General features: G+C 41.6%; 1 protein-coding gene across 2 annotated transcripts in view; it reads right to left on the bottom strand.

Annotated features, from left to right (window-relative positions):
- Window positions 1-25267, bottom strand: part of BRSK2 (BR serine/threonine kinase 2) — a 313267-nt gene that overhangs the window by 2870 nt on the left and 285130 nt on the right. The window contains exons 16-19 of one of the 2 annotated variants that reach the window (XM_080346138.1): window positions 20553-20676; window positions 18624-18804; window positions 17889-17978; window positions 9501-9548 (exon numbers count right to left, since the gene is read on the bottom strand). In XM_080346138.1, coding sequence (XP_080202264.1) covers window positions 9501-9548; window positions 17889-17978; window positions 18624-18804; window positions 20553-20676 — 443 coding nt within the window. The remainder of the gene's footprint in view (window positions 1-9500; window positions 9549-17888; window positions 17979-18623; window positions 18805-20552; window positions 20677-25267) is intronic. The other variant, XM_080346139.1, reaches the window with a different exon arrangement.

Here is a 25267-nt window from a genome sequence, read left to right as displayed (position 1 = left end):
CTGACTGACTGATGCGCTGGAAATGGGCCCAAACAAACAGCCAGGCAAAGCACATATCTTGATTTCTGGCTGAGAAGGGCTACCAAACTCTCAGTTGTTTCGGGGTTAGATCTCTGTGAGCTCCACCTGCTTCCTTCCACATGCATGCAAATGACTTCTATCATCTCAGAGATTTCCCTGAGGAAAGGTTCTAGGTTTGTGGGCACATGCTCTGCTCAGACTCATTTCTATCTGCGCAGACTACTTTCTACTTCTTTTACGTGGATACTCTTTTTTCAATTAAAAGAAAGAAAAAAAAGGAAAGTAAACACTCAGCCTTGAATGCAGGAATGTGGGCAGATCTGGTTCTTATGTGGCTTTGGACCCCTCATCTTCGTAAGCAAATGGAGTCAGCAGAGAGAATGAAAAAGAGCACTGAAAAAAACACTGGAGTGGGAAAGACTGCTAGGTTGGGAGAAAAGGGGAGGGGAATATCTCTAGTAATTCAGCTGAGCAGTTTATTTAACAAGCTTAGAGGGAAAGAAGAGGGTAGAGTAAGCAGAGCTCTGCAGGAATTAGGGAAGTTTTTTGTTTTCACATAGACAGGAACAGTAGACAAAAGTACAACTTGCAAGAATGGAGCAATAAAGCATTTTTAATATTATATATCTTGTATTTGCTGAGTCCTGATACAGGATTTTTATCATCATATTAAGATATGCAGCCCCTGTTTCGTCCACCCTTTTTCCTCCCCATGCCCTACCAGCTTTCAAGTGCCTGGAGATTTATTGCCGCAAAAGTATTTAACAGTCTGCTTTTCTTTGCCTCTATAACTAGTGGATTCCTTACAATCAGCATTTTCAGGTAAAATTTTAATGGAAGGTAAGAAGTCCTTAGGGATGTTTAAAGAGAGCTACTGAAAAATAAAATAGGCCATTTCACTAACCCTTTCCTTCCTTTGCCTTTTGTAGTATCTGGACTTGCAATTAATATTAGGTAATAATGCTCTCCTATCCCACAGTCAAGAAAGAACTGATCCTACACCAAGAAATGCAGACAACCACTGCGCTGTTGTCTACATGACAGCTTGTTAGCCCACTCTTGGGCTGGTCTTTGGACAGATAAAGCATCCTCACTTTTTTCTCTGGAGATATGTAAACATGGGTCAGCTATGCCGGAAGCATGAAAATGGTGTGTGATGTTGCTCCTCTTAGTTCTCCATTCCCTTTGGGCTTATATATCCAGTAAAACAAGACTTGAAAATGCAAGTGATGATAGATTAGAATAGCTTTTTCAGCAATCTTCCACTCCTATCATTCAGTGCAAAGTGTGTGATAGGCTCTTACACCTCTAAGTCCAGCTGGTGGCCTCAAAAAGGCTCCCTCTCTTATTTCAGAAAGTGAGATCACAACTCATTTCCTCTGAACAGGGATGAAGGTTTGGCTCACTGATTCCTCAAAACTTCCCTGGTATTTCATGCATCTGTAACTAAGGTTTTCTTTCCCCTTGAGAGCAAATGTTCATCAACACAGAGCAAAGAAGGCATGAAGGGTAGCAAGGGTGAGAAGCTCTCAAAAGGATCAGAGGCAGGAGGGGAGGTTCAGAGCATTAGGTTTACATCAGTTAGGAGGAGATGGATATGTGCATTTTTGAGTTAGACTAAGGAGCTGTGTGGGGAAGGGGAATGGGTTTGAAAACAAGCACTGAAGCTTATGAAAGGGTCATGTATCGAAGGGATGCTAGAGAAATACATTTATGGAGAAGGCACTGGTTTGTTGCGCTTGTGTGCAGCACTGTCACAGCCAAATATCACAGAAGAAGTAAAAACTGAATGCATTTGAATACAATGGGAACTCAAAGGAAGAAACGGGGCTGGAGACAGACAGAAAAATGTAAAAGGAAGCTGGGCAGGTGGCTTGTATCAATCCTCACTGTCCTCAGTATTTCTTCTGCTGTCCTTAGGAAATCTATCTGACATTGACCTGGCCCCAGTGGTGTCACAGGCTTGAGAAGCAAAGTGGAAGGGGAGCACCCAGGTAAGAGAGGAAAGAGAAAATGAGTTTATTCACTCCAGGCACAAGAAGTGACACCAGGAAAGGATGTATCTTGCAAAGACCCTGCTCTGACCTTGCGAAGTCCTCCATGGAAAATAACAGGAGGTGGTGAACAAGCAGCTTCAGGACAAGCTTGGAGGCTTCAGTCACTGATTAGAGCCTGCTGTTTTGTAACATTTTAAGACAGACAGATAGGGACTTGGTCCTGTTTTTATTGAAGCAAATAGCAACATTCTCATTGACTTAATGGAATTAAACCCTGAGGCACTTCCTTTTCCTGTGAAACCATCTCTCTCAAGACTATGTATTTTTAATGCACTAATCCTTGTGGTGCTGAACACAAAGTTGCACAAAACAAATATGCCATCTGTAGGATTATCCTCTGCCTTTCCTTTCTGTATAGCCTGAGAAATTGTGAGCGTCTTCATTTTTAGAGGCTTTGGGAGAAGCTGAATGGGAAAAGACAGGTCTATACTGGAAACAGACACCCTTTGTCAACCTGACTTCCCATATTCCTTCCCTTAGTGCTTGCACAACCTTTCTGTCTTCCACCTGCCTCTGCTACTAAGATTTTCTTCCTATACTTATTCCTTTCTCTTTAACCTCTTGTCTTTTTCATCCCTAAGCTTGCTCTGTATTTCAATAGCAGCTGTGATTTCAGTGAATCATGTAACAAAACTCCAACTTGTTTCACATAAAGCATTTAAAAACTCCCTTGATGGGTGATAATCCATTCTCTTTCAAACTCATTTTACTACTTCGATGGAGTTCAAGGCCTCTCTGTTAAGAGTAGTCATTTTTTGCCTGTTTGCTTGGTTTTGGTTGGCAGAGTCCCTTCTGCCTTGGAAAACAGAACACTTGAATTATAGAACCCGCTCCAAGATATATGCAGTGAAAGGGATGACAGAACAATAAGAGCTGCCTATTCCTCTTTGCTTAGTTGCAATATCATATTGGGGTCTTGCTCCAGACTAAAGAGCCCCTAGTCTAGGCACTGTGCAAATATAAACCAGAGAGATGCCTCAACAAGCTCACCAACTACTGAAGTAGGCTACAGAAAGAACTTTTTTCTCATTTAATGGCTGAATATATGAGGCTTCCCTCTAGATTGGAGAAGGGTGACAGAAAGGCCGTTACTATGCTTTGCTGGAGGCCATCATACAGAACCCAACCCAGGCCACCTGAAGTGAGATGAAGAAACTGCAGAAATCCCAAGGCTAGTACTTGTCTAAAAATATAGGAAAACATTTCAAGAGACATGGATGTGGTTTTTAATGGATTTATGAATAGCCACAACAGACTGACCAGAACAAGTCTTCCCATTGTCCACGCCCTCCCCAGTTAGTTACCTAATGGGATAGTTGTTTTTACTTCAGTTCAGTTTAGGACCAGAAAATGGAGACAGTCCACAGAACAACTCCAATTTCTTAGCAGGTCACCTGAATTGCAACTGGGAAAGGTGACTTTCGAAGGTAAGAACAGAGCTTATTTTTCAGAGTCCTTAGACTCTGCCAGTAAAAATTCCAGCTGAAAACAGTGTTTGCAGAAACTGACTGCTGGTAGGAATGGATCAGATTATTCACACTGTTATCACAGGTGTCTGTGCTACCAGCAGAAGGTAGGAATTTTCAATCCCTACACAGCTGGGCAGATCTGAACAACCAATCTGACATTTAAATGCTCTATAACCCATCCTTGTTCTTAATCCCCTAAAACATCCCATCTCCTCTGCAGCGGAGTGGCCCGGTATTTGTGACTAGCCAGATGCATCCAGATGGCCATTCTGCCTCTATTTTACACATTTTCTCTCTCTTTCTCATACACACACACACACACACACACACACACAGAAGCTGAGATCCAGTTCAGGCTCTTCTGTCACAGACAATGTAACTAAGACAGGTAGCTCTTGGCTAATGAGTTAGAGAATGGTGAACACACACAGCAAAGACCCAAATAGATGAGGCATATTCCCTTGCTGCTACCTTCTGCAGAGCTAAGGCATGAGTAATTAATTAGAAAACAAATGTGTCCATTACTGATGAATAGCCCTGGCAATCCAGTACCACCAAAAAACATTTAAAAAAGGTGACATGATGATAGAGAGGAAGGAATCATACATTCGTTTGGACAGCTGGTGGCACTGAAAGAGCAGGCAAGGATAGTGGTGAGATGAAGAGATGACAGATTCTGTTGTGGAATCATGCTGTTCTGGCAAATTGGCTGGTAAAGGACTCAGCCCAATAATTTTTTGTATCTGCCTGTCCTTTTACAAAGATGTGTGCTGAGAAGGGAAGCTGACGACCTACACTCATAAAACCACAGCAGATGACAGTACTGCTGCTACTCATTCTCTTAGAGACTTCTGCTGCTTCGTTACAATTTTTGTCAGAAATCTATTGGCACTTAATAATAAAATTTTGTCCTTTCCTGTCAGATGGATGTACAAGTATGATCTTATGGGTTTTAAGTTCTCTGATCTGTTCCTAAGAAGAGAAACGACCTGTGTATGCTGGTGAAATGTTGCCTCCTCATTTCCTCTGAATCAGTACCTTCGAAATATGATTTAATCTTCTGGAGAGGCCATCCCAAATTTAGCTTAGTACAGAAGAAAATACTCACATGGAGTATCCTGAAGCACTCCCTGCCATAAATAAAGTAGTGTGATCTTAATTAAGAAAGAGATATCTGTGTTTTCTTCATTAGATATTATTACAGAGAAAGAGGAAAGATCTTTTACTGGACAGTAAAAATGTAGCCATAGGTGTCAAATTGCCAGTTTTGTTGCTACTTTGTTCTATAGTGCAAAAACATGAGTCATAAATGGAAAAAGAAATGTCTCCCCAGCACAACACTGGAATGGAGATGACTACAGTGTGCGGGGAATCAGCCATCCATTTGGACAACAAAGGATACCAGAAGAACGAGAAAGGATAACTGGATGACCTGCCTTGAACTCCTTGGAGAATCTGATTTATCTTACTTACTGTGATCTACTCATTATGAATGAATATGTGATCTTTCACGTGGGTCTTCTTCCACTTCTCTTTCATTTCGGTTGCAATTTAGACAGAAGAATCAGCCATGCTCAGAAAGACCAGTAGCCAGCACATTTTTCAGAAATGCTAATAAAAAAATTGTTGTTCTGACTACCTCACATTGTGACAGTGGTTAGAAGAGCCTTTCAGCTGGGAGGGCAGCATACATTTTTTTTCTGCATGTTTCAGCATCAGTATTCCTACCATCAGTTATGACTTCATGAATGCAAATCACCAACCTCCTTTTCCATAAAACAGCTACTTGATGAGAAGAAGGATTACTCTAATTAATGCCAATACAGATCAGGATCATTTCCAAGAACAACAAATCCAGATATTTGCTGCTGCTAGTAACACCAACAGTCTCTAAATTAGTACTTACAAAGCTACATGCTGCAACTGCAACCCAAATGTGATGTAACCATCTTTAAACAACAGAGAATCTCCTAGTTTCTCAAGTAGCTTGGGATGCTGTTGGCATGGGCTCATGTCTGCATGAATCAAGCTGTGACTGTAAAGAGCTATGAAGAGAAGCCTTTACTGCAGTGCAGTTGCTCTGTGTGCACAAAGGATGATGGGCCGTGTCAGACAAGGTCAGACAGCTCTGAATATGAACCTATGTCAAGTCCTAAACACTGGAAGCAGGAGATTTAAGTGAGATACACTGGAAAGATATGAAAAGCAAGTGGATTTGCTGTCCTTCTGCTTTGATCACATCATTTTGGTGATAGCCACTGGTACACACAAGGATCAATAGGGGTTTTTGTTTAACTTTGGTGCCAGGAATCAAGGTTTTGAATTGTAAGCAGCAACACAGGATGTTCAAGAATAAACACGAGGTCTTTTGGCCAGCCTTTTGTCACAGGGTTATGGTCTAAGACTTTTCAGGAGCTTATGTTTGTGCAGTGCCTAACATGATCACATCATTTGTCTGGAGCTGCACTAGTTGTACATACTAATCTTTTCCTCCTCTTATCATCACCCCATTCCATGAAGTGCCACTGATGTAACTGAAGACTTTCCTGAGAGTCATGAGGGATGGAAAGCAACAAGCAAAGATTGCTCTACTTGGAAATAAAATTCAGCCCCAGGCAGCTACAGTGTGGAGACTGGAAGGTTTACAGGCTCCCTGGTAAGGGTTTCTCAGAAGATACAGTCAGGAATAAGGCAGGCTTTTCAGAGCTTTCTGCCAGCAGCCAGAATCTTGGCAAAATGTAATTACTGAGGACTCAAAAAAACTGAGGATGGCTGGGAAGGGGAGCCATCAAAGGCTATACATCAGCTGTACTACTGAGTCAAGCACCCAAAGAAATTCTCAGCTCACTATTTAGAGGACTTAAAGTCATTAAAGTTTGTAAAGATAGACTTTTCTGAACAAGGACTACTGAAATGGCACTGTGGGCTTCTGTGTGGGGTATATCAATGGCTCCAGATCTAATGTGCTCAGAATACTTGCTCTCTAATTCCCAGATTTGTGGTGGAAGTTGGAGGGTCTTCCAGTTTGTGTATTATCTTGATTTTTTTTTTAAGGCACTAAAGAACCTATTAAAACCACATTTTCAATTATACAACCTATTTTTCAGTGAGATAGACATAAATACCAGATTAGATCGTAGTAAACAGTTCTCTCAGTCCTGCCTCAAAATAAACAGAATCTAGCTTGTTCTTTTAGAGTTGTGTTGATTTTGTAAGGCTTAATGGCAGCACATAAAGTGGTAAAGCTTATTTGTCACTAAACTGATTTGGCTCTATATATATAAAAAGAATAGAACAGCTAAGTTGGAAGGTATCACTTGTACAGGCAGTTTTCAGGTTACAGTTGCATTTCAAATATAAAGGTTTTCATTTTCACAAGGTAAATTTAATCTTATAAACAGATACGAAAGACTTCATGGAAATCATTTTAGTCTTTCTGACAATAGAAATGCCCATTCCCCTGATGAAATAGGTGGAAACACAAAACAAAATATGGCACCCCAATGTGCATTTCAACTTTATTATGAGCTAAATTATTCTTTTCTATTGTGAAATATTAGGAGTTGGCAGCATTTTTCTAGTGTGTATAGGTATGGTTGATACAGCAGTTGTTTCGTCATCTGGATATTGGCAGTTCCTATGACACACCTCTGCTGTTCAACATTATATTTCAATGCCAACAGATAAATGCAAAATCACTTCTCAGGCTGGTGATCACTGCTAGCAGAAAACGAGATAAATTTAAAGGACTAGATAAATTTGCCTTGCTGTTAATTACAACACTTGATAGTTTCTAGTGGGTGTAAAGATATTCTTCATTCCAACCAGAGCTTTCACATGGCTGAGCCAGGAATAAAGCATCTGATTATCTCTTTCTGCTCCAGTGTTAACGCTTTGGCAAAAATGACCCCCTGTGCTCACTCTCAGAATATGGAACAATGGTGAGGTAAAAAAACCACATAGTATAGCTTTTCTTACACTATTTGTTGTTACTAGATAAACATTGTGTTAATTTTATAGAGGGTTCCCTGTCCTCAAAGTCACAGAGGATAGTTTGCCAGTAATAGGCTAAATGGTGGCATCATTCCCTTTTACTCCCCTGTCTAAATTGTGGGTGAGCTCTCTTGCACATGAACTAGCTCTCCACTCATATTGGAGGGTGGAATTCAGCATGGTGCAGCCACCACTGCTTATGTTGTGTGTGAGCACACCAACAAGAACATGATTTAAAGGAAGCAGCTGCATTAAACCCCCATAGCCCATCCTCTCTCTTCTCTGGAGACCGGTATGTGCTCTGTCTGTGCTGTAGCTGCCACAAAATAGTCACCCTGCTGGCCTTTGCCTTGTCCTCTTTGTCTCTTGTTGGATTGATCCTGATACCATGACAGCTGGAAGACCTGCCTGAACTGGAGGTGAGCAGTAATGCTCTATATCTAGAGAACACAGAGTATTGGTTTGTTATCTGGATAGCTCAATTGACTTGCAAGTCATCAATACAGTCAGCATTTCAATATTTTCATATGATGTGAATGCCAGATCCAGGCAAGAAACGAAGGCTTGAGGGAGAAGAGGGATTTGCTACCTGATGCCTTCAAGAACAAGCTGGAGCTCTGCCTACAACTTAAATGAGTCTTCTTGAGGAGAGCAGAAATGGTACAACCCAGAAAACTCAAGTAAGGAATCAAAGGAATGCCTTTCAGAGTAAAGGAAAATCTCTCACCAGCAAAGTTGCAATTTAAGGGAAAGACTTCATCTGAAATACAGGAAGCAGGCCAAATTTTGCCTCACTCACACATGCATAAACCTAATATTATCTCCACCGTCACAATCTTCCTTTGTTGTTACAGATTCTATAACAACTCCAGAACAACCTCCTTCAGTTTATAAAGAGATGACACAGGAGTCTCTGGTCCAGCTGGATAGTGGTACTACCTCAGTGATCACTTCCTCACATCCCTTTAACAAGAGATATCTGAAATCAACCTAGATACCAGAAAGGAAATCTAAAGAGAACAGACTTATCTTGCACAGAACCTTACTGTACAAGATATAAGTAATAAGACAAAAACCTCTTTCATAGTATTTGGATCTTTCCACTACTGTATTTGGAGAAGTCAGTAGGGGGACAGGTAATAAAAGAAAGAATAGAGTCCATGTGTGCATAGAGAGGAGGGAAGGAAAGGGAAAAGTCAGACAAAATTCATGGAACCATAAGCAAGTTGAGCTGCAAGTTTTGCAGAAACTTTTTATTTTTATTTTTCTCATTCCTAGCAAAATTCTGGGTCTTCAGTAGGTTCACTACTCCTCCAGCTAGAGACACAACATCCTTCGCCAAGACCAGACTTGAACTATGGCAATTTACACTAGCTAATATGCAGTGTGTCTTACAGAAGATTTAAATGGGTCTTACCCCAAGGATACCTGGGGAAGAAGCGAGTGGATGAAAAAGGGAATTAAATAACATAGCAATCTTGTCTCAATAAATAGCAGGAAGCCAAAGGAGACAGCAGCTAGCAGGGCAGCATTCAGCTTCACTGCAGAAAAGGGACTGAAGAATCATGAATCAAAGGCAGCAAGTAAACAAAAGAGAAAAAAAAAAAACTAAACCAAAACAACAAAACAGAAAAAAAAAAAAAGAAAATCACTGGCCTGCATTACAGTGGGGGAGGGAATCTCAAGTGCATCACCACACACTTGTGCTATGAGGGGAAAGCCGTGGTGAAGCCTGTGCATCTGTGCATGGATGGGGAGGAACAGAATAAGGGGTATATGCGTGTGTCCACCAGGTAAGTGAAAGACACGGTGAGCTGTTACACAGTGGGTAGTCTTGAAAAGAGTGTGGGAGAGCAGGGATAGGGAAGGGGAACAGGTGGAAGGGACAGGACGGCGCATTATTATGTTGCTCAGCAGGGGCTGGGGAAGGAGAAAAGGCAGAAGGGAAGGAAGTTCTTACCACATTTGGAAAGTCTGCCAGTCATCAACTCCATACAGTTAGTGGTGTCTGGATCATAGAAGGGAAAGAGGAAGGAGGGAGGGAAAAACATAAAAAAAAGGTTTCCATACCTCTGTGCATAAAGTAGTAACTTAGCACATTATTACCTGAAGCAGGAAACATATACACATCTTGGTCTTTACACAACCCAGACCAAATTCTGCCACCCACTGTATGCCAGCGCAAATCTGGCCCTGTGACTGAGAGTGGATGCTATGTCAGTCCTGCTGCTTCCACTCACCTCTTTATCATAGTGATAGGTGTTTATGAGATGTGGGAAATATTCTGCTACTACATTAGCAAACTAAAAGCCTTGAATACATTGTTTCACCTGGCCAGCTTCGCAAGTTAGCCTGCAGCAGTCACAAGATACCCAGCCAGCCTATCTATGCACATCAAAAACCTGGAGAGAGGGAGGAAATGCAGCAGTGAGCTGTTGGACATGACATGTAAAGGCTACTTACAGAGGTTAAAAAACACCTTTTAGATACCAAAGGATAATGTCCATGTCCTCAACATAACTCTGCCTCTCTCATTCACATGTAGTCTCTCACTTGTCTTGCTTTCAATGTCACTATTCACAGGCAATACTTCTGGAAAGGGTGGCAGAATCTGGCTCTAAGACATAACCGTCCACTTTGTGTATAGCTCCCATTGCCACAGCCTCTGAGTGCTTCTTACTCCGGTGTAATAAGCAGAAGGAGCTGTACATGTCAGCTTTAAAGCAAAAAGAACTAGCCCTGATGGATACTTCCATGTGGAACCTGCTGGCAAGCCAGATCTGCTGCTGTCAGCCAGGATTCCCTTGCATTTGGGATTTAAATAATTGTATCCATGAGTGCTGGGCAATGTGGAGCACTGGCTGCTGAGCAAGCGGTTAACAGTGAAAGCACATAGCTCAGTCTCATTTCTCCTCTTGCCTGGCCTCTTGATGAATACTTGGATATTCAAGTAGTAGGCTTCTTAGAAACACGCACACATAAGCTGAAAATCCCTGACTGCTAGGAAGCTCTAACTACTCCCTATCTGCTGAAGAGTCTGCAGGAGAGAGGGAAGGAAAATTTCTCAGTATTCCTCCCCTTAAATACTGAGAAAATAAAATTAGAGAAAGTGGGAAGGGGTCCTGGATACGCTTGGGTAAGATGAACCCATGCTAGAAGAGCATGGATATGTGCATTTTCTGATGCAGCCAGGCCTGTGCTGCATAGATCCTCTGAGAAAGTGTGCAGTAGAGGGGGCAGGTGCTTGGTCCAGTGACACTGCTCAAAGCATCTCAGCAGCAGTTCTATGCTTTCCAAACTCAAGGTTAGAGACAGGCTGACATTGGTGAATGAGAGATAACACCCATGGAAGGTCTCTCAGAAAGACACAAGACTGAGAAAGGGAAAGGGGAAAAAGGAAGGAGCTGAACAAGAAGAGAGGATTCAAGAACTGGAACAAGGTATCAGAGGTGTCAGAGGGGCCAGGAATTTACCTGCCTTTGAAATTCTTTGGCTAGTCTGACTGAGCGAAAGCAGATTAAGCTCCCAAAACACATTTCTCCCTGAAGATGCCTAACAGGTTTAAGAACTGCCTACAGCTGCTGACTGAGCCAATGACCAGAAGCCACAGTCATGAGTTTGTATCACTTTTTTCTTTAATAACTTGGAGATGTTTGTGGTCTCATGCATTTTAGTTCCAGCTCAGCCCCCTCTGAGTCAACCACACCTTGTTGTAATGCAGTGAAATAGAGGTCTATAGTGGCAGAGCTCAGAGCATTCACCCAACCATTAGCAGAACTTATGCTTTGGAAAAACATGTAAGAGCAAGGAAAGTCTCAAATAGAGCTGCAAAATTGCTTCTGACTCTCACTTCCAACACTCGGAACTTTCCCCTCAAGTGTATCCTGACTGACTGGCCACACACTAACAGTCTGGAAACAAAAAAGGTAGTATCTGGATAGTGTCAGAGTAGGTAAACATTGTGGCTGGTTTACCAAGATTCTCCTGAAACTGGTATTTCTGCTTCCTTGCTATTTTATCATATTAAAAATAATAACATCTCCTTAACTTGATACTTCAGAATACTGTCTTTTTTTTCAAAGTCACCTGCAGTCAGCATAGCTCTTTTTAGTATTTAATTTAAAGCTAATTGTGTAACAGGTCTACATACATTAATTTTGTGATCAGAATACAAACTGACAGCTCAGGAAAACAGGGTTGTAACATAGGCTTTTTGACAGCATAACATCTTGGGTTCTGTACCCCATTTTGATAAATCTGCAGGTTATAGAATTGGTTTTGATGGATAGGGAAAACCACAAACCTGCTTTTGAAATATAAGACCATGGAAAAAATCATGATCAGGTTGCATTTCCCCCATTCCTAAGGTATAGCAAACATGAGCACACCAGAAACAACAGATCATACCGCTTGAAAGACTAACAGAGTTAATATGCCTTCAGTTTCTCTGTTATAATAATTACTTTTATACTTCTTTCATTTCCATCATATTGTAACATCTGCTTTAGTAAACGCTCTACATGATAAAACATTTCATCATTTTAAAGCAGAATTTTCATTCTAATTAGAAAGCCGCCGATTCTTGGCAGTCAGCTTCTGCTCATGGATAATAATCCATAACCCAGTGACTGTGAGATCCAGGCATTATGTGAGGCTGGGTCTAAAGGCCTTCAGCTGTCTGAGGAGCACTGATGGGTCATGTAACTGCATTTTTAATGTCTGTTATTTAATTTTTTAATTAAAGCATAGTGGCAGTGTCAGATCTCAGTCCTTCTGATGATAAGGCAATTCCTTATATCATAGAGACTGCTGGCTAGTCACACCTTGGATTTGACCAAGACACTTTCATAAATGACACCCAGTTCAGATCACAAATGCTCTGGTTAAAATAAGACCTCCCTTCAAAAGGCCAGAAACCTCTGAATCCATTAAAAAATGCTAGTGTTCTGCCAAATTTTCTTTCTTAATTTTCCTTTTTCCTTCCTACATAAATTTCTCAATCAAGCTGCCTAGTTTGTGATGCTTCTAATATCTCTGAGACTGAGACTTGTCCCAGCCCAGGAAATCTCACCCAAACAGCTGCTCCTCTGAGATCTCCAAAATCAGGGCTAGAAAGCATCAAGTATCTCCTGCAGAGGCTCATAGTCCTCAACAAACATTTCCATTAAGGGAGATGATGTCAAGGGAGCCACCAGCTCCTCTGGTCTATGGCAGATATCATTTAGATTGAAACTCCCCTGTGTCCGAGTGCTTATTTGAAATGCACTGTTCTCCTATAAAAACTCTGGAGAGCTTGGACTTTTTTCTACATGCTTTATTTCAGAACTACTGAGTTAATTTTAATGAGTTCTGTTCAGCAACAATACTAAAGCTGTTTAGCAAAAAGAAAGTGCTCTGCCAATCCAACCAGGCATTACCTTTTGTAGGTGGGAACCATGACAGCAAGATGAAGTGGCTGCTCCAGACACTACAAGAGCAGTAAGACATAAAGGATTGCACAAGAATGCAGGAAACGAGATAAACCTGGGACCTGGATGAGCCCCAAATAAAACGGACTTGCAGTCCTATTCTAAACTGGCATTTGCATAGCCCTGTTTCAAGTCTGCAACCAAAAGGTTACCTCGCAAAGCACTTCATTTGCTTCTTACTCCCTTTTCTGTCCTGATGATAAAATCCTTCACACATTTGGAAACTGTAATTTTCTTACTAATTTTTTGTATCAAATTAGTCAACCTACAGCTCTTGTTAGCTACACAGATGAACACCCAGAATGCACAGATCAATACTCTAGCAAAGTTTTCTGAGTCACATGAAAAAGTTTTGCTTTTTGAGATGTGCACCAGCAGGATAAGAGAGCTTAGGTGCATATACAGAAGATACGCACAATAAGCAAGACTTTGCACTGCCCTATTTTGAAGTTGGACATTGTCTCTGAATATGTATTTATGCTGATGAAAGGCATTTCCAGCAGCAACACTGAGATGCTCTGAACTTTGAGATGTCAATGCTTAAAATCGACATGGAACCAATAAGTATAATAAAGAAGCAGAAAACCTATTACAAAGAAGTTCTATAGGTGATTTCAGCATTGTTGATTGCCCAGAACCCGGGAAAATGGGAAAAGATAAGAATATGCAGCATCCCACACTTAAAACCAAAGCCCAAAGAGGCAAGATAATGTTAGGGAAATAAAAACTGATACCCTGTGGATGATCACAGATGGCTTTTGCATGTCACTATTCACCAGCTGTTTCTATTACTCTTTTGTGCAAAGGCATCAGAGGAAAACAGATTATGATTTAATTGAAAGAGTATTGGGCCAAAACAAAGGCAAAAATCTGAGACATTTTCATCCATGGAGAGAGATCTTTTTATCCCACCAAAGGGCAGTCCGGCCCAGGGATTACCTAAGTAGAGATTGTGAGGATAAGGCTCCTGGATGGAGCCATACGTGGATGAAAGACAAGGCTGGCTGCCCTCACAGGCAGAGATACTCACTCTTGATCCAAAAGAGACCATCCTCCCATAGCCTCACTGGGTTTAATGGATTTTGCGACACCACTAACAAAAATACATGGACAGCTATACTGGTTCAGATCAAAGGCCAAAACCATTCAGTGCCCTGCCTCCACCAGCAGCCACACATAGATATGCAGGAGTGTAACAGCAGGCCAAGCGTCCAGAACACATCCTCCTAACACTACCCCACTCCCTCACCACTTTCAGATTAGAGATTTCCTGAGCCTGCTGTGGTTTCTCTGTTTAGCCATCCTCACGAAGATTTCTCTTCCAAGGAGTTGTCCAGCCTCCTTGTGAGTAAGAAGTTCTCAGGGGAAGATGAGCATCTGCAAGCTCCTTGCATTCAAAACCTTCTTCAGCAAGCAGTTCCACAGGTCTTAAATTACAAGAAGACACACCTCTCAACATTTTTTGGTACATGGCTTCCACTAGTTTCATCTGACAGCCTCTAGTTCTTTCATGGGGAAGAAAAAATGAACAACCAATCTCTAGCTTCTTGTTCTATGCCAGTCATGAGTCCATAGACATGGTATCGTCTTAGCAGTTATACCACAGAGGATTTAATGTTTTGAAACACTAAGGTAGAAAGCTAATATGTTTCACTAAATTTGGCCAACTGAACAGCAGTTTTACAGTATTACATTAGCTTTTTGGATAGATTTTATTTATTTATATACTTATTCAGGTAAGGGACGGAAACTATTTTCCTGCTTCAGAGTATGTCAGAAGAAATAAGCACGACCAGTCTTAGGAAGGAAAACTAGAAGTGAATGGAGAGATACCCAGGGGGAAGGGAGATTATAAGGTGCTCAGGTGTGACACAGAAACACATCTGCCTAAATCAGATACATATCAGGCTCACATACACACACACAGATGCATGGGCAACGTGACATCTACAAACACTGTTGTGAGCTGAAGGAAATGAGAAAGAGGAAAGCGTGTTCTGAAACCCAGGCAAGCCGGCTTAGTGGGCTGGCATGCTGCATAACAGATCAAAGAGCGGCAGGAGAGAGAATGACTATCAGTGCCATATGCTTATTTGGTCTTGCTGTTCTGCTTTATACTGTGTTCATTGAATCTTCTTATGTATAAGTGAATCTTCTTTGTATGTATAAGTGAGACCTTACACAGGTCTCATGTCACATGCGTGCACCTTTCACAGATGGTTTTCATCATCCCACCTGTACTGGAATCTAAACTAAAAGGCAGGGGAGAAAACAGCATGGAGGATATGTCTGCACACAATGAGCTAGGAAAATCTGCAGTGCTGGGCCAGTATTGCTGGTTAGAGCCAGCAGCATCCTCAGAGCCACAGAGGAGGAAAGTCAAAGTGAACTGTGAACTTCCTCTGTTGCAGCAGTGGACTGCCTACAGAGTATCCTCAAACCATGAACCGGAACCAAAGTCCAACCACCACAGTTCCTGTGAGGTGTTCAGGGCTGGGAACATGGGAGAAGAAGAGAAACAGAGAAGAATTTGCCTGTTTCCATTAAGAAATGCTGAGTAATTCCACGGCAATTTCTAGGAAGTTCTTGCACTCATCTTCCCAACCACAGACACCCAGCTAAACAAGGTGCTGAATGTGAACTCTTGCTGTCCCTTTATCTCCCCTTCCTCTCTCACTGGCTGGGGATGTGAAACACAGGGCATCCCTACTTTGATGCACAGCTTGTCTCATCTTAGTAACAATCGTTTTTACCCTTCCTTTTCTCTTATCCTTGTAGTCTGCTCCAACCTATTTTTTTCAGGTTGAATTACTTCTCTCTTTTTCAAGAGACTTGCATATTCCTGATCAGGTCAGGTGATATGGTACAGGACAGTTTGGCACCCTGTCTCTTGTGAGCTGACTTGCCTGGATAACTCCTATGCCAAGGGAATTCTCATTTTTAAGTTTCAAGAGACCATTCATTTTGATTTTGCTCCATGTGGAGTTATCCATTCCACTCTAGTGTTCAAGGTCAGGCTGGATTTTCCCTCCTAGAACAACATGCTCTCATGTAGCTTTAAGCAGTAGAATGAGATGCTGTGTCTGTAATATGATCTCTCTCCAGAAGCAGAGCAAAACCGTAAGTCAGATACATTTCTCACAGCACAGTTTGCCCCAAACATCTCCCTGAGCCTTAGTCAGATGAATGGTTTTTATTCCTGTTACAATATGATTTTCTTAGGGAGATATCCTGCTTCACACGCAAGTGTGGAACAGCATCCAAGTCTTTCTAGAGAGCCTCAGTAGCTAGCACATACTACGTTGAAGAAGTTAAGAGAGATCACCATGTTATTTGCTTTTTAGCAGTTTTTTCGTCACCAGAAAGTAAGGGTACGCTTCTTTCCCTATGAAATAAGGAATGCTTGAACATTGTTCATGCAGCCAGGGTAATATGAACTAGATTCAAAGAATGCTTTTCTATCTAATTCCCCTCAATCTCACTTGGCCTCAGCATTTTCCAAGTGGAAATTCTGGCTGCTTCCTGGAGTTTGATTTAATTTCAAAAGTCCAGCTAGCAAAAATCTGAATTGACCCTAATTCTAGTATTCTCACCTTTCCTGTTTCCTAACAGAATAACGGATGTGCTGGGCACTCTTGCAATCCAGCATGCAGAAGGTCAGATAGTGCTGGAGGGCAAAAGCAAAGTGGAAAACAGTATTTCCTGAATTGAGCATACTTCTCTGTCATGTAGTGAGCATACGCTCTTCTAGATGGAGTTATTTTATCTTCAGCTGTTAGACCAGAAGGATTTAACCCATATGTGCAATGAGCCAAGGACATCTGGGATTTAACTGTAGGAGGTAATGCCAACTTCATTCCTCCACTTTTGTCTTGGCTGGTTCACACAAAGGTTAAGCATAGAATTTGGCTCTTATGTATGATATTTTCAACATCATACAATGGGAAAATTCCTCCTGCCTCTTTGTTTTCTTCCTGCAACATCTGCTCTCTGACTTGCTCCTATTTCTTCCCCGTATCTCTACATTCTTCCTGCTTCTCCCCATTTTTCCTTCTTTGAAGCACTCCCAATACCTAAGCTACCTAAAGTTTTAAATTTTCACCTTCTTCCTTTGCTCTGTCCTTTTAAATGACAGAAGAGCTAAGACTGGTATTTTTTTGTGTGTGTATGTCACCACCAGTGTTCAGAGTCAACATTTGGTATGTAGTAGTGGGATGAAGCCAGATTCTGTATTATCAATTCAGGCTGCCTGCAAATGCAGACTGATGTCATTGCACAGGGTCACAGACATAAGGCCTTCTTTTACTCCCTTGAGAAATTGAAATTTACTTTAAAAATAGATAAAATATAGCTTTTGCAGAACCTTAATATATGATCTGTGCTACCACACTACTGGGCCAAGAATTTGACCATATTACTGGAAATTATACCTGATACCTGAAAATGCTGCTGTTAATGGCTAAGCTAAAAGTAGCCTCAACTTTGTTCTGGGACCCTCTGAAACTGGATGATTCTAAAGCATGCCTGAGGGGTTTAAAAATCAGGTATCTTCTAGCGCATCTCCCTGTTCTGGGAGATTTTGGAGCCAGAGAAAATCTGGAAGATCTATTAATGATGCAGCTGTTGATGGAGAAGTGGGCAAATGGCTCTTTGGGTGGGAGGAGGGCAGAAGCTGTTTAACTGGGGAAAGCGCTGGGAGCACTGCAGTGGAAATGAGAGAGGGAGGAGCGGGCTGGGTGCGGGGAGTTACTGCTCTGTCTGAATGGAACTCATTTCTTGCTATAATCAGAGGGATGGCCTCCCTCAGCCTCCTGGTAGTGAGAGGCATTCACCTTCCTGTCCCTGCTGAAGCAAGGTGCTCAACAGTAGAATCTACTTACCTGATAACTGCTGCACTGAAGGTTGGTCATGTGTGCTTAACAACTGTGCCTGAATGGTTTCTACTACCCTCTTAAAACGACGGCTTGGACCTGTGAAGAGAGAAGAGGCACAAATAGCAGTGAGATGGGCAGAAGCCAAAGTCTCATACAGCCCAGGCTGGAGGGGAAGGATCACAAGCATCTTCCCTTCAGTCTTGTCCCCAGGAGTATACCAACAGTGTATCTGTCCCTCAGTTGAAGGCATGGCTTTGAGGAACTGTTACGTAGTCCCCACGTTAATAGGGACTGTGGTCTGCTGGACTTAACAAGAGGAAGGATGGCTTCTGGGGTCCTTGTTTGTCTGCTTTAACCCCTGTGGTGGGCATGTGGCTACCCAGAGGAAAAGGGAGATTGCTTGTTTCTGCCAGAAGGAATAAACCAGTGGCCTGACAGTGCTCAGCTGAGACACTGAGACCTCCGGGTGAAACAAGAGGAGTACAGGGAGATGCTTCTGATGAATACAGCAGCCATTTTAGCACTAACCATGGTGGTGGCAGCTTCACCTCTTTGGGAATCTCTTTCCCTCCCAGCATTTCTACCAACACCATTTTTGTTCACAGTGTTTGCTCATGTTTGAATTTTCCCCCGAGGTCAAGACAGTTATATTCTTTCCCCTGGCAGAGCTCTCTTTGCAGGCCTCTATATCAGCAAAGATAAAGCCAGCTTGCACCCATTGTACAGCTTTGCCATGGTTACCTGATAAGAGTGTGAAAGTGACAGAATAGATCCCGTTCTCCTTCTGTGCCTCTCCCCCTTCTGTGTATGTTATGTCCACCTGAAACTTCACTGGCTTCTGGAAGACAGCAGGACCTCCTGTGGACTTATACTCTGCACGGAAACTTGTCTGTGAGATGACACTGTGACTGAGGCTTGGGATCTGAAACATGTCAGTAGAGGAGATAATAGAACCGGAGCACAAAGGGAATAAAATTGCAGAATTTACTTTAGAACAATATACACTTCCAGAGTGGATAAGATTTGCTGGATTTACTTCTGGACTTGAATTTGTAATGTACAGAGTGTTCTCGTGAAATCAGTAAGAATGCAGGTCGCTTGGTGTCGCAGAAGAATGCACTGAACCTTACAGAACTGACCTCAATTTAAAGGCTGAGTATTGGTGGAATACTCAGCATGCTTATAAATTTATACATTACACAACTTCATACACTCAGTCTTTATTTTGTTACTCATCTACCAGTTTTGAGAAATGCCTTCTTGCTGATATTAAGGAAGGAGGCAGAAAAATCAGTGAAATATACGACTGGATATAAACAACCACCTGAGTAGCATGGTCTGATCTAATAGCTGGTCCTGTTTTGAGCAAGAGACCCCCTGAAGTCCTTTCCAGCCTCAACTGTTTAGTGATTCTATGATATCAAATAGATGATCAGGACACAGAGCAGAGATTTAGACAAATGCTTGGGAGATTCACAGGGCAAGTGTGTCTGCAAATAAATTACCCAAACCACAACTCCTATCAAAACATAAAAGAACTTTGAGAATCTTTCTGGTATCATACAATACCTGTATCTTCAAACCTGTGGCAGCATTTAATAACTGCCTAATTTTCAACAAGTTACCATTCACAGTTCCTGCCAAAAATTATCATAGTCACATACTATTTATTACTCCATAAAGGACCAGGTTAAAAATAAAAAACAACAAAAATCCCACAAAAAACCACCTGGAAATCTGGCCTCTAAGTTAGGAGGAAAAATGAAGATGAGTATAGTAACACGACTGTTCCAAAGCAATCTGAGATGGATACCAGAGTCTGATGCATGCTAATATACTGTACTTGCTCCTTGTATGCCTGTACAGTTAAAAGGATTATGGCTGGCTTTTTTTGACGAAATTCATTGCAGCATCATAGAGACTAAAGAGTGCAGTATTTTGTGGAGAACGGTATCAGTTCAATGAGGATATAAGAAATAAAGTCTCCTTCTCTTAGTTCTATTGAAATAAAAAAAGTCTAATTATGTTGTCAGCCACCTTGAATTGAAAAATCTCTCAAATTAACTTTACTGTGCTGACTTTTTCATCACTGGTACTTCTAGACAGAAGGAATAACAACTTTCTACAGGTAAAAAATTACAATTTCCCTCTGCTTTCCTACATTGTAAATAAACCATGTCTGCAACAACTGATTCTTTGGTCACCAGAGGAAATTACCCTTCTTTCTGCCACACAGCATTGAAGAGGAGATCTAAAGTAACAAATGCAGATGTGAGACAGGATTTTTGTCTGACTAAAGTGCTGGAGGGCATACCCAGCAGTGGGAGACCAAATCTGATGCCCAGATGGTGACTGTAAGGTTAGTTTGACAAAGCAGCAAATCATCATCTTGATACCACACCAGCAGAGTGCTCTATCTGCAGTGATATTCCAGGCATTGGCAACCTGGAGACCCTGCCAATAAGGCTGAAGTATTTTCTCACCTTTGAGAGTATTACCTACAGTTAGAAATACAGAATCCAGTGAGAGCCTGAACCAACATGCCATATACATTAAATCCACAGAGGATGCATTTGGAAGAGGAGAGACCGTGCCCAGTAACATATGGCACAAGGAGTCCTGAAACTGCCCAATGAGTGATGCCTCCAGGAGGTAGCTGGGGTGACTTACCGAGAGGAAAGCGTGGACAATATCAGCCTTAATGGAGCTTAGTGGCTTGTCCTTAATGACCACAAAAATCTGTTCTTCTTTCTCCAGGTTGATGAAGTTACCAAACCAGGATTTTTTGGCAAGCCTGATGTGATGAAAAAACAAAAGAGACGGTTTAGAATATTGAGCACTATTTCTTACATACCCTCAGCTAGAAAAAAAATGTAAAAAAACACGCAAGGAAGTTTTGGTAACACTCCAGATGTGATAGTATTAGTAAGTGGAAAACTGTCAGAGAACTTCCAAAACAACATTTCACTTACTGAAAACCATTAAAATGATGGACCACACAGTGTTAGTCTGGCAGCATGTGTGACCAACAAAGAATAATTAGGATCAATGGTAATTATTTTCACTGAGGCAATATACTTAATACTGCATATATAAAGTACATATAAGCCAGTGGACACACTTCTGATTTGCCTCCACGGTCCTCTCCATTTCTTGTGACACTATGCAGATGCTGGTAACACAGGGATTTAAGTTCCTTCCCACTTGATTTCAACCCCTTTGTTGTTCTAGGACTTTGAAAGTTCCTTTTCTGAAGGTGTCTTGTTGGAAAGTACAATCACAGGATCCTGCTTTTTAAAGCAAGTCGTACGTTTCACTGGACCTCTAATCAGTCAGTGAGCGATACTCATTCCTACTCAGAGGGTCAGGACAAAAACTGTCCCATTCATTAGTCCCATTTAGGGTGTCTATATAGTGAGTGAACTCCCGCCATCCTACAGAGGAAAGAATTTTCAGTACTAAGAGAGAAGATATCAACACCATGCAAAACACAGTTCAGGCTTTCTACTGACAGCAGTCCAACTTCACAGGTCTTTTCAGCATCAGATGGTGGTTTAACAATAAAATAAAATTGCTGATCAAATTAGCAAATGTTTGATTTTGTTTATTATTTCACCATCTCAATGCACTTTTTTGACATTTCCTTTTAAGTTAAACAGGCTAAAGGAAAAATGCAGGGACATGAACGTTACTGAGAGACACCACCCAGCACTTGAAAGTAGCACCTCTGACAGGCAAGGTTTTCAGGGAACAGAAGACGCTGTCAGCCATGAGATCCAGCCAAACAATTGCTGGACCACCCTAAACCCAAGAAAAATCCAACTTAAATCAGCCATAATATAGTAGGGAAGAACTTTAGCATGAAAATATCAGAAATGAAAAGACCTGCCCCCAAGAGACTGCAGTTTTTTTCCTCTACAGGACATTTTATAATGCCACAAGTCTAGTTTGCAGTATGGCAAGCGATAGGCTTTCACATGTTTCAGTGGACATTCACCGCTCAGTGGAAGAAGACAGCCTCTCCAGACAAGCAGAGCCATCTACAAAAGGGATTACTATACATCAGCTGTCCAGCAAGGCAATAAACAGTTGGAGATGGTTATTAGTAGATTTACTTTCCACAGCAAAGACTCAGACTGAGACAGAATGAGGAAGGGCAGAGACTAGGAGAGAGAGGAGCAAACTAGCAAATTAATTTGAAGTCTAGACCTTTGGGATAAAGAACAAAGCTTGACCTCAGAAGCAACCAGCAATTTGCACTCATCCCCCATTCCAGAGTGCTCCATGAATCACATGACTGTCATCTCACTGCTCATCTAATGCACACAGTGGAAACACCACAACTGGAAGACAGCTTAGCTGTGCAAATAATCATTTGCTTCTACTTACAGCAGGCAACCAAAAATAAGAGTACAGAAAGATTCACTTGCAATTTGGCAAACCAGTGCCCCCCACTCAATAAAAGTGGGCTGGAAAACCATCACTCCCTAAAATATTCATAGGCGGCTGTAACTAAGCCAGTGAGCCAGAGATTAGCATAGGGAGCAGTAAAGAGAAAGGGCCTCTCATTTAAATGGATCGTTAAGGAGCCAGGGTTAGAGTGTGAAAGGAAATTACATACTAATTAGCTCATGTGTCTCACACACACCATAACAACTCCGCAAGCCCCTGGAGAGCTGGGGCAATAGCTCCCTGCATGTAAAGGGTCTATGCTCATTAGTAAATTAGCACCTGGTTATCCATCTAAAACGGCTGGCTGTCTTAGGCTTGTATGCATCATAATCTGAACTGGGGTTGGCTATATGGACTCCAGGGGCTGAGTGTGTGTCACACATGAAAGCTGGGCCTAGCATAATGTGCATATTTAATTGCAGGTCTGACATGTTAAAATATGGCTTTTCATTTTTGTATTTTCTTTAATGGTTTTGTTGGCCCTTCATTGATAGGTCTCTCAGCAAGCACAGGTTAAAATGGACCCAGGACACAGGGAGGTTTTCTGCTTTTCAACTTGGAAACCTGGTCTGGAGTCTCCAGAGTCCAGCTGGGCTCTTTTCTTCAGCAAGGTTATCACCAGTAACACTAACTCTGGAAGATTCAAAGATAGCCTGGGCTATGCTCCAGATTGCAAATCACTGGAATTCACTAAATAATTTTGCTGATGTAGCATAAGATGGAAGAGATGTCAGTGGCTTCTTCTGTCTCTGGAATGAACAGAATCAAGACTTAGCACACATGCACTGGCTTTTCTTGAAACTGGCAGAACTAGCTGTGCTCATACAGCCAGGGAATAGGCCCACTGAAGAAGAGGGGGCAGACAAGGAGTAAAATGACACAGTGAAGGTTTCCCTCCTCTTAGAGGGTGTTTAGTGCTACTAACTTGTGTTAAAAGGGGTATGAATCAAGGATCCTCAGCATCCTGAATGAGATGCTCTAGCTTTTCACAAGATCAGGCTGTAGGCAGTTAAAAAAGTATTTAAAATTAACAGTCTTCTCTTGTCATGACAAACCTCCTAAGGGGGAGGGAGATAGGAGATACGTGTGAGAGGCTGGGTATGCAGATTACTCTGGGGAATCTAATCAGGTGTCCAGCTGATGAAAAAGCAAATGGTTTAGCACAAAAATGGAGGCTGGTGCTTTACTACTTCGCACTGAATTTCTCACTGCTATACTGTTTTTCCTTTTCTTACTGTTGGAGTGTCTGATGGCATCACCTTCTGGAGCACCCCACTCTCTTCCCTATCTGTCCCTGAGCCCATGGATCTGTAACCTCCAGAGGTTTACTTGCTTGGCATAAATAACAGCATTTCCACTCAAGCAAATGGAGCTTTGCTGTTTTAAAGCAGCTGGAGCTATATCTCTTTAAATGTCATCCCTAACACATTTTCTAGGACTTTTTCATATGTGAAAGAACAGCATTACCCAGACACGTCAAAGTGTATTACCTTATCATCAGGTGTGTTAAATGAATGTCAGTCATTAAAGAATGCTGTATGAGAGCAAGGACACATATTTTTATTGTTCAACCCATGAGGTCAATACAGCTCTTGATAAAGATACCTTATTTTTTATAGAAAGGAAGAAAATACTAGAAAAAATTAAGATGTCGAAGCGGGCACTGAGCAACAAGACATCTATTGTTAAAATATAATCCAGTTCATTATTTTTTATGATTTTTATTATGTTTACTGCAGGGTAATGACCAATTGAACTCATTAATTTGGGAATCACGCAGAAAAAAAGAAAAAAGGGCCTTAGGCTTTGACTTGCATCCAAACTGCCCTAAATGACAGGCACTACTTCTCTACATCAGCTTCTAAGGAGTTAGTGGGAAGCAGAGAAGGCAATAAATTAACAGAAAAACTTCCAGCAACATACATGCATGAAGAGAAGAGGTTTAATTCTGAAGGTTTTCTGCTTTAATGGCCTTAAAAACATTTGAGATGAGAGTATCATAGTCTTCTTTGATAAGGACACATTGATTTTATGAAATTCTCTCACGCTTCTCTATTAGTAAATGCTCCACAGTGTTGAAAACATAATTTATTCCATTTTTCTTCCTCGATTTCTTTTACTAACCTCTACTATTCCCTACTACTCCCTCTCCTGAAGTCTTTATTCCTCTCCACTCTGTGCCCATCTTATACCAGATAAATGCTGTACCTGGGGAAACTTGCTAAGGCAATACCAGTGTCACCAATTACAAAACTTTGGGCCCAAAATTTCCATCTACAACTCATGAACATTTCATACAAATATCTTGACAAAAGGCCAAATTGCCTTGGCTGGCAGAATAAGTCTATGGGCACTGGGTGCACAAACACAAGCTGTGAAAATAAAAAGGAATAATTTGGCATCTGTTGCATATATTAGGAAGTGCTCGGAGCAGCACTCTCTGGCAGGGACTTCCAAACCTGCCATGCAGTGACGCACATTTGTGCGGTGAAACAGTTGAAATGTACGCTGACTTTTAGGAATGAGCCTGGTGAATATGAAACAGCTTCTGCATGTCCCAGTGCTGCTGCCCAGAATTAACACTGCATTTACTATCGCAGCCAAAGATTCCCCTGAATTATCTTAGCAGAGGCTTCTGCATGTTATCCTGAAGATGCAAATTCTCCTGTATTAAGAGTAAGACTTTTTAGCACATAGTGCCAGTATAAGCCATTGATTATCCTCTTCACTCCCCAAGAGTGATCTGCTTGACAACCAAATGAAAGAAGAGAGAAGGAACATGTTACAAACCTAGTAAATTCAGCAAGCCATAAGAAAATGAGGTGGTTACTGGGAGAATGTTTCATCACCTGCTGACACCTATGCCATTACTGAGGTACAGATTTTATCCAGGGTCCTTAGCAGAACCACCATTTCACATCTCTGTTCCACTC

This window comes from Nesoenas mayeri (genome assembly GCF_963082525.1).
Source record: "Nesoenas mayeri genome assembly, chromosome: 5".
NCBI lineage: Eukaryota > Metazoa > Chordata > Aves > Columbiformes > Columbidae > Nesoenas > Nesoenas mayeri.
The sequence above is the reverse complement of the archived record's forward strand: the minus strand, read 5'-3'. Positions and strand labels throughout refer to the sequence as shown.